The sequence below is a fragment of the Ilyonectria robusta genome (genome assembly GCF_021365365.1).
Source record: "Ilyonectria robusta strain PMI_751 chromosome Unknown BGZ61scaffold_27, whole genome shotgun sequence".
NCBI classification, from domain to species: Eukaryota; Fungi; Ascomycota; class Sordariomycetes; order Hypocreales; family Nectriaceae; genus Ilyonectria; species Ilyonectria robusta.
The window spans coordinates 62,085-78,044 of NW_025764461.1; the positions used below are offsets into that span (position 1 = coordinate 62,085).

General features: G+C 48.5%; 6 protein-coding genes across 6 annotated transcripts; 3 read left to right on the forward strand and 3 right to left on the reverse strand.

Moving 5' to 3' along the window:
* Window positions 1-463: 463 nt before the first annotated feature.
* Window positions 464-4,446, forward strand: BGZ61DRAFT_509602 (uncharacterized protein; the record flags this gene model as incomplete). Its single annotated transcript, XM_046252014.1, has 4 exons — window positions 464-935; window positions 1,022-2,199; window positions 2,230-3,899; window positions 4,425-4,446. The coding sequence occupies exons 1-4, from the start codon at window positions 503-505 to the stop codon at window positions 4,444-4,446; spliced, it is 3,303 nt and encodes a 1,100-aa protein (XP_046097848.1). The 5' UTR covers window positions 464-502.
* A 586-nt stretch (window positions 4,447-5,032) lies between these two features.
* On the reverse strand, window positions 5,033-6,069 carry BGZ61DRAFT_509603 (uncharacterized protein; the record flags this gene model as incomplete). Its single annotated transcript, XM_046252015.1, has 2 exons — window positions 5,033-5,931; window positions 6,047-6,069. The coding sequence occupies 2 exons, from the start codon at window positions 6,067-6,069 to the stop codon at window positions 5,094-5,096; spliced, it is 861 nt and encodes a 286-aa protein (XP_046097849.1). The 3' UTR covers window positions 5,033-5,093.
* A 597-nt stretch (window positions 6,070-6,666) lies between these two features.
* Window positions 6,667-7,395, reverse strand: BGZ61DRAFT_461297 (uncharacterized protein). Its single transcript, XM_046247134.1, has one exon. It carries the CDS (start codon window positions 7,137-7,139, stop codon window positions 6,984-6,986), a length of 156 nt encoding a protein of 51 aa, XP_046097850.1. The 5' UTR covers window positions 7,140-7,395; the 3' UTR covers window positions 6,667-6,983.
* A 757-nt stretch (window positions 7,396-8,152) lies between these two features.
* On the forward strand, window positions 8,153-10,057 carry BGZ61DRAFT_538096 (uncharacterized protein; the record flags this gene model as incomplete). The annotated part of the gene is made up of 5 exons (XM_046254615.1): window positions 8,153-8,213; window positions 8,326-8,427; window positions 8,477-8,928; window positions 8,989-9,144; window positions 9,194-10,057. The coding sequence occupies 5 exons, from the start codon at window positions 8,153-8,155 to the stop codon at window positions 10,055-10,057; spliced, it is 1,635 nt and encodes a 544-aa protein (XP_046097851.1).
* A 1,085-nt stretch (window positions 10,058-11,142) lies between these two features.
* Window positions 11,143-12,342, reverse strand: BGZ61DRAFT_558537 (uncharacterized protein; the record flags this gene model as incomplete). Its single annotated transcript, XM_046255723.1, has 3 exons — window positions 11,143-11,806; window positions 11,860-12,222; window positions 12,276-12,342. The coding sequence occupies 3 exons, from the start codon at window positions 12,340-12,342 to the stop codon at window positions 11,319-11,321; spliced, it is 918 nt and encodes a 305-aa protein (XP_046097852.1). The 3' UTR covers window positions 11,143-11,318.
* Window positions 12,343-12,574: 232 nt separating this feature from the next.
* BGZ61DRAFT_592658 (uncharacterized protein) lies at window positions 12,575-14,851 on the forward strand. Its single transcript, XM_046256742.1, has 5 exons — window positions 12,575-12,753; window positions 12,805-13,028; window positions 13,077-13,365; window positions 13,416-13,906; window positions 13,963-14,851. Exons 1-5 carry the CDS (start codon window positions 12,734-12,736, stop codon window positions 14,808-14,810), a joined length of 1,872 nt encoding a protein of 623 aa, XP_046097853.1. The 5' UTR covers window positions 12,575-12,733; the 3' UTR covers window positions 14,811-14,851.
* The last annotated feature ends 1,109 nt before the right edge of the window (window positions 14,852-15,960 follow it).

The following is a 15,960-nucleotide window of genomic DNA, read 5'->3' on the forward strand; positions in this document are numbered from 1 at the left end:
TCTCACTCCCCGCCTCCCTGGCCTTCCCTTCTTGGGCAACAGGCTCGATGCCATTAGAGAACTAAGGAATGGGGGATAACATCTCCTGGAACTGATGGGTAAATTTAATATGGAGAAATTTTCCAAGTTAAGATGGGACCCTTAGTGTAATATTTTGTCAACTCTGACGGGGCCGTGAAGGTGAGTGGACCGTAAAGGCTACCTGATTCCGTACCCTAATGACTAACCTTGGGTTGCTTCTCTAGAAGTTATTCGCAAAATCATCTTCCAGGACTTTTGAACATCCACGCTGTATTGTGAGCAGTGAACTAGTGTAACAGTATGCCCGTACCTTTCATGGACTTGATTGGTTTATCCATGCCGATTTGTCAGCCTGCATGCAGATACCCTACGGAGCAGTTGACTTGGCTGCCTAACACAGCCTCGTCGACGCCTGACTGAACTTCCACTCAGCAATGTCACCAATCTATTCAAAATTAAACAGCTGAGATCAATCAGAACCATGCTTACCGGCTTCGAAGCGCTCGGCGCTGCTAGCGCTGTCCTTCAAGTCATCTCGTTCGCAGGCGAAGTTGTATCCGTCTGTCGGAAAGTCTATGATGGACGGCCTACATCCAACGACGACCTCGAGGAGCACGTCAAGGGAATGTCTGACGCCGTAGGCCGGATCCAAGATCGTTGTCAAGCTATGGCCAACACCCAGCAGTCCGGGTATGACAAGAAGCTCGGTAGCATTGCCGAGGGCTGCAAAACTGCCGCTACAGAGCTGGAAAAAGAAGTGCGTTTTGTCACGAGCATGCATGGGAAGGGGAGTCTTCTCAAGGCAATCCATGCAACGATCAGAGCCTCCAGTCATCGCAAGAAGATCGAGAGTCTGGAACTGTCACTGTTCAGGTATAAACAGGTGATGGAAGTGGAGATTATGTCGCATCTGTGTTAAGTGCTTTGTCTAAATTGACCAGCCATATACTAATTGAGTCCTCCAGTTCGCGCAGTGATGCAATTGAGCTTCAACGAACAGACAACTTCAAAAACCTTACAAAGGACGTGCAAAGCCTTGTCGCACAAATTGCCCAAGGCCACACCAAGCTAGAAGGTCTCGTCAGAGCAGAGCACGATGTGACTCGCGAAGTCGTCGCTCAGGAAACGGTCAAGACTCAGAAAGCCATAAACACACACGTTACAACCGAAGTGCAGGCATTAGGCACCAATGCATTGACCGAAGCCCAGCGCAATAGCTTCCTCCAGAGTCTCAAGTTTCCAGAGATGAACCAGCGATACAACGATCTGATGAACTCAAGGGAAGCTAGCTTCAAGCGAGTGTTTGCGTCCTACGAGGAGATGACTAGCCCACGGAATCCATCTCAAGTCACTCAAGACACTGACAAGGCATACTTCCGTAAATACAGACACGAAAAAAAGGAAGCCGACCGAGCCTGGGCTGAATTCATTGAGTGGCTACAGTCAAGTGACTCGTTATTTTGTATTGGAGGAAAACCTGGCTCAGGGAAAAGCACCCTGGTCAAGTTTATCATAGACAACAAAAATACGACCCAACTGCTGTTGCGCTGGAGCCAAACCGCCACAATCATATCGCACTTCTTCTGGAAGATCGGATCTTCGCCCCAGAATAGCATAAAAGGGCTCCTGTGCTCTTTGGTCTACCGAACCCTACATGGAAACCAGGATATGATTGACCACACACTGCATCGTTTTCATCATCTGTCCTCCAACACCACCTACCATGATTGGTCAATGGAAGACCTGGAAACTGTTCTCTTCTTCGTTTTGGAAAAGGACACTCGACACCTATGTATCTTCGTTGACGGCCTCGATGAGATTTGCAACAAAGATGGTCTCTTCAAACTCACGCAGTCGATTGAGAAAATCCTGAAATTCCCAAATGTCAAGATGTGTGTTTCCAGCCGACCGGAGACACTGGTCATGAACTGGCTCGAGAAAAAGAATGTGCGCGGAGTCTTGCTCGAATGGCTCACACGTCCTGAAATGGTCACATTTGTGCACAAGGAACTCGAACCCTTCCTTTCAAACAAGACTATCTCCTCAGAGACCTACGAAATTCTAAGCCATGAGCTTGTTTGGAAAGCTCAAGGCGTTTTCCTGTGGCTTCATCTGGCTACTCGAAGCCTCGTAACTGGAATACAAAACGAAGACTCCAAAGAGATGCTTTGTGCTCGAGTCGGGGAACTTCCCACTGAGCTAACGCAGCTATATGTGAACATGTGGCAGAGACTAAACGAGAATAACTCCATATACCGATATACAGCAGCCAGAATCTTCGGCTACACTCTGCAAAGCCTGTATCCCATCTCGGTGTTTCCCGAAGACGGCTCGCACTCCGAATCTACACGGTTCCAACAGCCCACGTTGTTCCAAATAGCATGCGCAGAAAGTATCGAAACACAGGACATTCTTCTCACAGGCACAAGCTCCTTAGACTTCACAGAAGTGCAACGCTTGTGCGAGAAAACAAAGCTTGACATTCAAAACCGATGCGCCGGGCTTTTAAGAATTGAATCGCCGCGGAAGGGAGGAAGATTACTGAAATTGGTCGGAAAGGCAGATGGCCTTGACCTTCCAGAGGGAACAGAAGACGTCAATGATGGGCTGTTTAGCCGACTGGTTTTCATCCACCGCACAGCTCATGATTTTTTGACGGACACGGAAGCCGGCCAAGACGTCCTTAAGTGTGGAATGTTGTCTGAGAACGAGGTGATAATTCGGCTGCTGAAAGGTTTACTCTGTCTCCTTCGATTCATTCGCTCTAAGTATGGCAAGTTGGCTCATCCAAATGATATTTTGCATTTTCTCATCAGGCTGTCGAAGACCCCGGCCAATGAGGGACTGGAGGAGGCTACCGAAATGCTCCAAATCGTGCAGAGCCTTTACAATAACGGGGTTATCGGAGCTCGTCGGCTATCGTGGCAGCTACGGGATCCATTCTTCAGTCTCTTGACAAATTACGCCCAATTCGATGACTTCATCATATCAAGTCTTGCGCAAACAGATCCAAGTGTCTTAGCTACCGAGGTCTTGCGCGAGGCGTGGGACCCAGACTTCTCTCTGTCTGGCGGAAATACTAAAGGGCCGTCTGCGAAACTCGTTGAGGCGTTGATTTCGATGGGTGCTGATCCACATGCCTATGCTGTGAATCAAAAACAGTCTACAGATCTCATGGTGCCCTTTGCGCGGCAGGGCACAGCATTTACTAACCTCTTAATGTGTGGCATACTATCAGAATATGACAGTGGCTCATATAAGGACCTTAGCGGTGATCGCGCACGTGAGATGTTGAAAGCCATGGTGAGCATGGCGACGATTTGCCCAGACTTGAGCGCCACAACACTAGCAATGGGATATATCAACGAAAGTGGGCAAATATTACTGGTGAACTTGGCATGGCTCAATGAACTGGCGAGGCCTTCGGAATGCAAATATCTCTTGCTCTTGTACGAGGTCGACATGAAGTGTCTACTCTTACGCCTACTTTCGATGCTTGCTGTTAAGATCGACGAGGACAACTTCGATGGGTCTCAGGTCAACGAGCTGTTGCCCAGGCTCGAGCACCCCTCGGCCAAGCTACGTTTCATCATTGCTCGCAATGGAGAATCAAAGACCCCGGTATGCCATCGTGTTTCCGCTGAGCTTTCAACCCCCAAGATCACCGAACATCTCTTCGCGCCCGCCACAGACTTGCGAAAGAAATCCCATCAAGTACGAGCACCGGAGAAAATTGGATCCGCCTACGAAGACTTCATGCACCTCACGAAAGATCCGAGTGTGGAAACGGTCGATCTCGAATCTGCCGTTATTTCTTTGGCTGACGAGAGGCTCGGCTTCTGTACGCTTTTGGAAGCTGGTATCATCCCCACACTACCGTACGTAGAGTCTTTGGAGACGTATCGGTTGTCTTATCCCTCGACGATTGAACAGTTTAAAAACGCAGTATCCAGTGATCTTCTGGCATGACAATGAAGTAGTTTTCTTTCTTAACTTTACTCAATACCATCAGATAGATCAATGCTATGCAATATTTTCAAATAATAGAGATAAACATGGAGTGCTACACCCAGAACCTAAGAGATATATATAGATACTAATATTCCCTCGATGAGAGAACCTAATATTTGAATTTGCTGCAATTTCGTTACGCACTTTTACAGTTGCTAAGGCCTAAGTTTGAGTTTTAATCTGTGACTTATATCCAGGAGTCTAACACCACTCTGTTTCAACCCACTTGTATTTAAATACAGTTACTGTAGTTGTATTGGCAGTGTGTTATATGGTATTCTTAAAAAAGCCCACTTTTGTATATAATAGTTCTGACTCTAGACAGATGCCTTCTATAAAGTCAGAGTAAGCTTCTTCTATGTATATATGGTTAAATAACTATATTTCTTTAGCGTGAGATATATTATAAGATGAGTAAGATAAGGATTCTATTTTTACATATAATAAACATATAACACGAGACCGGTGTGCAACAACCTTATTGTTCAGCTACTGTTTCTTCTAGTGCTAGGTATTGCACTTATTGTTTATTCCTACTGTTTGAGATTACTGTAAGGCTTTGATCTACCTAATGATATTGAGTAAAGCTAAAAAAATCAAATAAACATATAACACTATTTTTAACTTTTATTTTCAGGCTTAATATATAATATAAAAGCTAATAGAGTATATATTTCTCCTATGTAAAGAGTGTATAGTTTATCTTAATATCTTAAATAGTGTACCAAAACTGTTAATAATATTATTTAAATGTTTAAATATATTAATTAAGATACTGGTGTTGCTATCTGCCGAATCATATAGAGCTAAGGAGTGCAGTGGTGCAAAGTCGTGAGGTTTAATTGCATCGGGGATAAGCTCTGAAAAGAAATAGTCTAGGTCTTTACAACTTAGAATTGGCTCACTTACTTGAGTTTGCAGATGAAATTTGTAAGAAGAGAGCGCGGTTCTATTGATATTATGGTATATTATATTACATCTATAAAATAAAACGGAACAGCTGTTCTATATCTTCTACTTATGTCTGTCGGCTCAGTCTTTTTAATCTTTCAAGCGCACAACTATACCAGAAATATTCCTCCGAGCAACGCCCCCCACAATACCCAAACCATTGTAGAAGTGGGTTTATCCCCTGAGCTGTCTTCGGCTTCGTAATTAGGATACATCTCTTTGCATGATTCGCCGTCTTGCAGATTCTCAACATCGGGCCATGAGGCATTGCTCGGGCACGCCGCAGCCTCAAGCATTGCCGATGTGACGTTGGCTTCCAATTTCGACCCAGGATGAACTTGCTTGAAATCTCCTGTCAAGGGCTTTTTATCCACCACCAGGCATCTTTTAGATTCTATTGTACCCTGAGTTTTCTTTGGAGTTTTCATTTCGTCCAGAAATCGGATTCTTGTCGCTTCAAAGACATCTCCGGTCATGTTTGGTAGAGTGCCATTCAAAGACGTAGAAAAGTTCATCGAGCCGGCTTGGGTGTACGTTCCAACGTCACCCAGAGGATAGCACTCTTGGGGTATTGAGACGGACCACGAAAGAGTCCAGTCCGTAGCCGAAGAATTGACAAAGACCTCACTGCCCGAAATGAAGTAGTATGGCTCTGCGGCAGGATCGAGCGAGCCCGAGGTGTAATCGCCAGCAGGAACAAGCCATTGCGACTCCAGGCTCCTGTCATCACTTGCAGTGCTCTCTAAAGCCCAAGCGACATTGAATCCATATGGCCATATCGATGATGCGCCACTTATGGCGAAGACAACAGGAAACGGATACACGGGGTAATAGGTTTCGCTAGGGCGTGGAAATACAAGTACGAGCTCAAGGTTAACTGGGAATGGAGACTCGTCCCTTCTTTCTTGATGATACAGGCCATTGGCGGTAGATAAGCCAATCAGGAGACTAGTGCATTCAGTCAGTGACAAGCGATGGCCAGTGTTGAGTTAGAGAGCCGCTCCGGCCAAGCTGAGTAGGGATAAGGCGGGCGATAGAAGGCGGCCCTTAGATTTGAACGTACCTAAACTTTGACAACAGTCTCATTTCGAATGCTTTTCTTGCTTTTCAGGGGCCACAAAGAAAACGGCGAAGCGTTGCAGATGGTTGAAGATGGATGGGTGGAGGAGGATTCCAGTTGATCGGGATTCTGGCTGTTCCCGTCACAGTTGCGGAGTTGTCGATGTTTTATAAATGCTGCGTTTGGAAACATTTAAAATTAGGAGAGCAAACATAAGAGTATTTTCACAGAATGGGCAGCGGTGGCAAGGGTGGTTCCTATTTGGGTCAGTTACGATGAAAACCCACTGGGGGCATAAAAATAGCTTCACCTGCTCATCGGAGACCCCGCCTCTTCGTATGGAGACGGCATAGAGATCGTATAGACGCAGCTGCAGAGGCCCAATACCGTAACCGTTTTGGGGGTTTTTGGCTATGACGACGTTACATTCCATACCCAAACCTATGCTTGATTGGGCGTGGAATCTGGAGATGGTGGGATTGTTGATCAAGGATGCCACGTTAATAAGGGTTTGTCATCGTACTAAGGTGTGGCGCAGCACAAGCATGGTCTGATTCTCTCGTCTAGAAACCTACCTTGCCCAGCAACCTAATCAACACTTCTTCTTTCGTTCTACGCTTTCTGTCAAACCCTTCGGCCTTCGAATTGTTCAACAATAATTTTTGCTCTTCTCGAATCCATTCCAGTCCATTTCCTGCCTGCTGGATGAGATCTAGCTGCCTCATCGCATGCCTGCGGCCCAGAACGCGTGGTGCCATCTAGCTGGACACTGAACTGTGCGCTCTAAAATATTGTCATCTATTGGCTAAGGTACACTGTTAAACTATTAACCGCTACATAAAAGCCGCTATTAACTACTTCTGACGGTATTCGTGTATCATCTCGATAGGTGTTCGTCTTACTCCAATCTCCAAACTACGAAAGTGATGATCGCAGAGCTCTACCCCACGAAGTATATTAACTGTTCCATAGCCAAATCAAGTAACCTAGGCAGCCGAAATCTTGTCACGGGGCATGACGAGAGTCTGCAACATCGCAACCTCGGAAAATAGTAACAAAACCACGCAACCTGCGACACATTGCTAAAGTGGTGCATGCAGATTCTATTATCTCGACTAACATCAATTATCTAGTAATATTGATCATAACGGAATACACAGGGTTGGACTCATAACACCAACTAAAGCAGAACCACAATATTCCTACACATAGATGTTGGGCCCTTATCACTCTCTTCATTGTAATGCTACTTATTTTAGAAGACTGGGCATGACTTTCAGCACCCTCTCTTTGTCTCGTTTCTGGATAGCTTTTGATGGCGCTCGCCTAGAATGCCTAATATTATGATGTGCGCTGCGTGCCAGTGATGTTACGCTGTTGGAAAGTAGACGACACCTAGGACCGGGGCCACTTTCTGTGGTATTGCACTAGGAAGGGTACCTTGATCTTGAGGGGGTTTAACACAATTGAAGTTTGGCAGGGCTACTAAGTTGGGCGGCATTGTGTCATCAAGTTGAGTTGTCCCAAGGAGGCTCTAGGGCAGGGGATATTATGTTGGATATTATTGGCACTGCAGTGAAGATTTCCGAGGGCAGTCTCGTCGTTCCAGAAGCCTCGGTACGGGTTCGATGCGTCTATTGGGGGGCCAGTTCGTCGATGCCCAAGGGATTTATCTGGGATTTATCCGGGATTTTCTTATGCCTGATACCTGAATTTGAAGGATTTGCGATCAATGATCCATTACGTGTGAATGCCAACTCGAGTGGTGATATCCAATCCCGAAGTCTATATCGTGCAAGAGAAATTCGCACGCTAAGTACACCTCCGCACATCACCCTCGTGGCGGGAATTCTGGGGTTTATCTGAGAAACAAAAAAAAAACGTCTTTGGCCAAAATTCTTTTTGATGTGGCCGTGTTATTAACTACCTAGACTGAGAGCTTCCCAGCAGTTGACAAGCAATTCAGCGAACTCTGGCAGAGGACTGATGTAAGCCAAGGTTAGTGCGGATTACAAATAGCCGAAGTTGAGCCAGTGGACTACGACTCCTAGTAGGAGACAACTGGAATCTCGTCTCAGATGCAAAACATCTAATTTCTTTCCAACCACCATGACCAAAGTCAAACCCCACCAGCGCAAAAGAGCCTGGGCACCCAAGAGCCGGTCTGGCTGTACGACGTGTAGGTAAGTCACTCGAAACTCGGGATGCGCGCTTCAATTGGTGGTGGACTCTCCCTAACAACGGCATAGAGGTACTTGTGAATCCTGCCTCAGTGTCTTTAGGCCCCGTGATTGCCATCGGCACGATCCGCGACTTCCGGGCTGACTCGACGTTCGTAGTGCGACGTGTAAAATGTGACGAGACTGTGCCCATCTGTTTAAAATGTAGGTGACAAGAAGCAACCGGCACTGCTATTCTTCTCACACACCATAGGCTCTCGGGGAGGCTTCAAATGTGACGGAGTATCATTTGGCGCCGGCCGCGCGCATCATGATGGGCTGGTGTTGATACAGAACCCCTTATCGTCTCTCGCGCTCCTCAGTTCTGGGGAGGATGCCAGGGCTTTTGACTTCTTCCAGGCGAATGGCATTTCCATGCTCTCCAACGGTTTCGGCTGCGATTTCTGGGAGAGGCTCGTCATCCAGACAGCCCACGCCAACCCCGGCATCTTTCGCTCCATTATTGCCTTGAGCACCTTGCTGGAAGACTTTACGAAATGGCAGATGAATTGGGGCGCGGGACTTCGGGCCCCTATGAACGAGAAGACCAAGCTGGCACTTAAGCATTACGGATTGGCCTTGCGACAACTTTCAAGCCACCTCCAGGGGTCAGAGTCGATGAATGTCATATCGCTGACTTCGTGCCTGCTTTTCTCTTGCATTGAGGTTGGTGCCAAAATCCCTGAAGAAGCCTGGAGATTTTGATTCGCTGACGCGACAGTCCAGGCTCTTATTGGAAACATAGCAGGTTCAGCGAACCTGGCGAATGTCGGGTTGAAGATGCTATGTCAAGCCGAATCTGAAAACATTGACATCGAGTCACATAGCCCTCTGCGAAGTTTTTGGTCGGTTTTCATGCAAGCGGATTCGCTTTTTGTTCAGGTTCGTCGGTCTGCATTTATCAATTTGGTCAACAATCTCACGGCCCTAGATGCAACGCATTCGTGCACCAGAATATCAAGCACCTTTCATTTCCCGACCTTTTCACACAATGCCTTCCTCCTTCTCCAATCTACGCGAGGCGACCTACTATCTCAATGCCTTGGTCAACATGTCCAAGCGCCTGGGCAGCGCCACTGAGGATCCCACTGCCAGGCCTCGAAACCTCGAAGCATGCCGTGTGCTCTTTGTGCAGTGGAACTCTGCATTCCATCAGCTGGTGCATCATATCAAGCCTGCGGATGAGAGCGAGAGACGAAGGTTGTGCCTTTGTCATGTTTGGAGGCTGGACACTCGCCTCACTTTATACGGACCCCAAGAGGGAGCACCTGAAGTGGAGTGGGACAAGCACGAGCAGTCATTCAGCGAGCTACTAAAGCATGCCTCCACGCTTAGTAGGCTGGACTCTCAAACCCATGACGACAATTTGACGTCCTTTTCGCTAGGCGGCGGCATCTTTTTCCCCATTGCCGGACTCGGCTTCAGGTGTCGAGATCCAAAGATGCGCAGGGCTGCCATCTCCCTCCTCTTCCGCCACTCTCATGCCGAAGGGCCTCTCTTGGGACCAATAGCCGCACGATTCATTCAGAAGGTTGTGGCCATTGAGGAACATGGTCTGGGCCAAGTGTTGACGAGCGCCGATGTGCCTGAATCGGCACGCGTAAACTCCTTCTCTGCACACCTCCGCGGCAAAGGGAATGGGGCCGAGGTTTCATACTCACGGCTGGATCCGGACACCGGGGCTCGAGTCACTGTGTATGACGCCGTGTTAGGAGCGTCGGGCCTCCGAGCGGGTATCGAGCAATGCCGGGTCTCTCCAAACGACGACGTCGACGCCATTGTCATTAGCATCTGAGTATCTGGGCACAGCCACCATGCCCTCGTCGTGTTTAGTGGTCACCGGCCCCATGGCAAGATCCAGCCTATTAATCTGTCTCCGCCGGATCCTCGCCCGAGGTGTCAAGGATCAATCGACTTGCTAGTATGGACAGTAGAGCTGCAGCCAGGTAGGATCACGCTCAATTATACGGTCCCGCAACTCTTCGAAATCGCCGGTTACATGAAACTCCGGCTTTGGCTATCGACTGTCAGCTCTTTTGACCTTGATCTCGCGTAACGGTAGAGAAGCGCTTCGCCAATGGCTCCATCATAGCTGGCAGTGGGCACCCAAACGAGCGACACCTTTTCTGCCACGGGCAAATTGTGTGTATCACACCTTGCCTTGGACCCAAGCCGATCCATGGCTTTTGAACCGTACCACCCTCACGATCGCGAGGAACTTTTAGACTAGAGACAAATCGTGCCTGTGGAAAAATTGGCCTGTAGCCCATAGCGCTGCGCTTCCATCCTGGCGAGCGGCTGGTAGTGACGATTGCACCTTTAGCCATCTCATCTCCCCAGGCTGATGCTGGCTTTGTGGTGAGAATTGTGCCTTTTCCGAAAAACGGCGGCACGTTTGTTCCTGGCACGGATGTCTCAAGTATCGTGCTGGGCGGAGCGACGGGTTCAATCCCCGAGTTTGTAAACGCCCAACGCAGTGATACACCACTGAGCAAGAACAACGGAACCCACTTGATTCACTTCGGGGGTAAATATGACAGCTTCTTGCTCATGACGGTCCCGGTCAATATGGTGAGCTCGGGTACGACGAAAATGCGACTTCAGCATGGGGCGAAACTGCGTGAGTACCACTGCATAGGCTTGCAGCAGCCAAATCAGCACGGAATTGGCTATAACGAAACTCTGAGTAGAAGATGAAATAATATTTCGGGATTTATTTATATATTTGGCTGTTGTTTCAAATCCTCCCTTGACCCGTCGTGATTCGATATGGGCGGGAGTAGCATCGGTTAACATAAAAACCTCGATTGCCACGACCAGATTGGAAACTGAGCCGAGAACAGCAGCGACATTATGTCGGCATTTCGCGTTTATTGCAGCCGAGAATTCGGCTCAACTTCCCATTATTGGCGCGGTTCAAATCGACCACTGAAATGTGGACACAAATACAGCTCTAGCCAGAACCACATGATGGCGCAGAGTCTGGTGAAGAGCGGGGCACATTGTCAATAATGAATGTTGCAAAATGACTCGTTTTGAAGCCGTCGTCATGGGGGCTACTTCTGTTGACCACCCCAGATATCCTCCTTACTCAGCCAATCCCACACCATTTCGTCGCCCTTTTCTGCGTTGCTCGTGATAATCCCCTTCTCTGGGCTCATATCTGGACCCGGGTCATTGGTGACCGGCACCTGTCGCGTGTTGTCTTTCCCAACTTCCAGAATTGTGCCCCCAACGTGTTCGTCGCTTTCCACACAGCTGAGCATGGCCTGAGCGACCTCTTGCGGAGTGACCCAGCCGTCTCGCGTCTGGTCGACGTTGATCAGCTTCTCTGGGTTCTCGGTCCATAGTGGTGTCCGGACTACGCCAGGCGCCACGGCGTTGACCCGAATACCAACGGAAGAGTCCAGTGGAGCAAGGCATCGAACAAAGCCGGTGACTGCGAATTTAGATGCACCGTACATGGGCGCTCTGAAAACCGGGAGATATCCAGCAACAGAGGCAATGTGAATAACTCGCTTAGGGTTCTGTACAGATACCTTGGCTGGGGCAGGATGAGCTGAGTCCGGGGCGGCTTTAGGGTGTAGCCAGTGGGACATTGCCATCTGGGTTGCGCGAATGGGTGTGTCAGGTTGATATCAAGAAGCTTGTAATGTCCAGCATCAATCTCATCCTTGCTCTCTCCCGACCCCGGTGGGTGCCAGAAGCTGGACCAATGTGGCTCGTAAACTCCAGCTCCGGGGCAGACAACATCGAACCCGCCAAACTCGGAGAGCGCAGTTTCAAACATGCCACTCAGGTCGGGCCATGAAGTCACATCTGTTTTTACAAAGACTGCTCGCGGGGTCGTGTCCTTGTGTTGAGAAACAACCTCCTGGGCTTCTGGTCGGAGCGACAAGTCTGCAAAAACGACATTGCAGCCTCGCGACAGCAGGAGTTCAGCAAATGCCAAATTGATACCTGTAGATGTTAGACTCGACGGTGTATTAGCGGAGGATGTTGCAGTGGCTCACCTGAACCAGCACCAGTGATGATGGCGGTCTTGCCAGAGACAGAAAATGACACGGCGGAAGAAGCCATGTCGATAATTCAGCACAACAAGACTGAAGAAGATTATTATAACGAAATACGTACTGAATATCCGCTGCTATATAAATGAATGTTAAAACGATTGCCAGGTCTTACAGGCAATTATAGTTATATGGCTGCCTGCCCAAATGACCCACCTGGGCTCCGGTGTCTTTAACCCCGCACTCGCCTCTATAACCGGATTTGGATTCTTCATCTTGCCCCTCGGCTCGCCTTCCTCATCGATTTAGGCCGATTGGGCTGTTTCGTGATTTATCTCCATTTTACCTTGTCTCGCAGAGTCATAACAGTTCCTTCCAAGGATCACGGCCGAATAGACTCCCCAGGGGCATACTGACGGTCTTACTATCGATATCTACTGTACGACAGTCCTTGGCAAGGAATGCGCTCCTACTCTGGATGGTAGGTGCTCTGGAGAGAGGAATTCTGGAACTGTGATTGACTTCTCGCCAGTCTGACTTGTAGATGTCGCAAATTGAAATGCGACGAGATAAAGCCAGTTTGTGGGCATTGTACCAAAGGCTCCCGAGACTGCAACTACACGGAGCGATCCATCTTTCGGAGCTTTGAGATTCGTTCGCCCTCAAAGAGGAAAGCTTCCGACATCTCCGACTCTCCGCACCGCCAGCTCTCCATCTTCGAGGGCGATCATGTCTGGCTGGATGTGCCAACACAGCGTGCGTTGGACGTCATCTGCTTTTGATATTGCTGACACGTAGAACCAGTCACATTTGTTCACATTGAAGATCCTTATTCACAGGAGTCCTTGGAAATCCCACAGGAAGAAAACGAGGTTTCTGCAACCACAGAGAAAAATGGCAATATCCTGCACCACGGTTGCCACGATGATTTCGATCAGCCTCTTGAAGTCGAAGATGATATTAGAGATGATCTACCTCTGGATGTTTCCAGCGAACCATCATCCCATGGTGCCGAAGTAGCCGAGACGTCGGTTGATCCTAGTATCCTTGCACTGCACTTACTAAGACACTTCAAGGAAGGTCCAGGTCAATGGTCAGTATGAGCTTCCTTTATTCTCTCTGCGTATACTCACTTTTGACCAGGATGGACCTCTTCGACACCGGCGCATACTTCTCCTCTAAAGTTCCCGTCATCGCAGCCACTCGGCCGTTGGTAAAATCAGCAGTTTGCGCTCTCGCCGCGAAACATTTGCACAACAGCCAAAGATCTCTAAAATCGTTCAATCGGAGAAATAGCATTCTACCTCTATTCGATCAAAATGTCGACTGGCACTATCAAGCAGCAACGTATTATGATCAGGCCATTGGCCACCTGAAAACAGCCGTCAATTTGCAGACTTTTGACGAAGATCCTATCGACAAGGAAGAGATATTTGCAGCTGTAGCGATCTTATGCACCTATGAGCTGATGGATGCCCCGGGAACAGCTTGGAGGGCACATCTCAGTGCTCTGCCGCTTTTCAGCCCTGAGCAAGACTCTGCATTGGCGCCGTCCTCGCCGGTTATCATCCCGAGAGCGGCTATCAAAGGACCCATCTTTTGGAGTCTTGCAAGGCAGGATTTTCTGTGTGCCTGTAAGTTCTTGGGGCTTTCAGACTCGACGTGGTGTGTATTTCGCTAACACTCCCAGTCATCAGTGAAACTCAGACTCGTCTTGATCTGAAAGACATGCGGCTATGGCAAAACGCAGGTCTCGCCGCTGACGAATACGGCTTTCTACTGCCCTTCAGCCCCCAATATTCTGCTGATGTGCGCACCTTGGCAGATGTTGAAGAAGACACGAAGGCGAATGAGTTGACCTGGCTGCTTGGGAAAATTGCAAACTTCCTTACGTCTGGAGATGCCTTGAATCCCGAGGACTACGCGCTTCCTCCGGGCCAGAGGCCGGTCATTGGAGTGACTCAAGAGCAATTACTAGAGCGGTGGAAAATGTTGATCACCGAGCTGCAGAGTTGGCATGCAAGCCTCCCGGCGACTTTCGGAGCAAGCGCTCGCACCAAAGCCTCAAGTCGCGCCCGACACCAGCAGCACGATATCAGCAGCAGCATTTTCGACCAGATTTGGTACGACCTACCTTTGTGCGCAGCGACAATGCAGAGCTATCACATGGCCAGTATTTTGTTACTTGTGAACCGGCCGCAGGAGTCGACTGCCATTCGATCCACCGTTTCCGCCCGTCTGAAGTCGTATCGGCACATCCAGAGCGGAGTTCTCCATCACGCCAAGGAAATCTGCGGCATCAGCCTCGCAAACCCAACGGATCCAGTGCGTATCAACTCGCTGCATTCGCTTTTTGTTGCTGGACAGGTTTTTTATGAAGATCCGGAGCAGAATGCGGTGCTGGAGTTGCTCTCGGGGATTGAGAGGGACCTGGGCTGGACAACGAGCTATCACACAGCTAAATTAATTGATGAGTGGACAAGGGGTCGGAATGTAGGCCATGATGGACGAAGCTATGAAGGGAATTGGACACTTTGAGAGTGACTCTCCGTAGAATGCGAAGACACCGTTAAACTTAGACCCAGTAAAGCAGCACCTGACACAGATTCAACTGGATCAACCAGCGGTTGATGGCCATGTCGTATCACGCATCCACGCCTGTGAGAGCATCTTTTCTCTATCCTCTATCATGCATGCGCCGCCACTTCGGCTCCCTTGTTACTTTCGTAGCTCGTGCTTGGGTGGGCCGCTGGAGAGCTGCAAATATTGACTAGAGGGGTATCCCTTGCCGCTCGGGGTCTTCGATCAAAAGTCAATTGTACGATAGTATTTGGGGGCAGCCTGCGTTGTTAATCCATTTTTAAAGCCCATGTAGCTTACGATAGGGGTAATAATAGTATGCCAGGCTCGGTTTCTTAAGCTCCAATCATCTGTACCGTTGAAGTGACAATAAATCTTGTCAAATTGGGAATCTCTGCATACGCCGTTATCAGCGCCCCCTACTTGGGTGTGCACTTCACTTTAGCATGATCAGTCAACTATATGTCACAGCTCAAGAAATCTCCTAGCTCGAGCCCCCGAGCCTATGTCACAATGCATGATCTGTAAGATAAGTGTCGCTTGCAGCTACTAATTCCCCTCTCCGGAACTCAATTAAGGTAAACAGAGCTCGAGGTGCAGTAAGCTCCAGGAAGCTCATATGATGAGCTATTCAAGAGTGGTAACGTCAAAATTTGTTTGAAAACGCGGTACGATAGACCGCCAGACAGTGTAACTGCCGAGTCAAAGTCTCTCAATCCTATGCGCATTTGTTTTCAAACCGTCCTTTCTGTCAATCATTCACCCCAAACAGGAAAATCCTCTATCACGTAGATATACGGGCCCGTATGGGCCCGTCTGCTCCCGTAGTCACCTGACCCCTATTATAAGAGCGCGAGCCTAAAGTTCGAGCCAATAACAGGCATTTAGCAATAGCCTCATTTTAATGATGGTGACACTGTGATATCCCATATCGTTATAGACCAACTTTACTGTATTTTTAACTGATCTTATTATACCTCAAAAAATGTACCTGAACTCTTTTTTCCTCCTACTGATAATGCAACAGAATATTTTGAGACTCAACCCGCGTCGACAGCTCCCAGACATAGTCCGCATTTCTGCTGAAATCCTATTAGGGGTAAGAAAT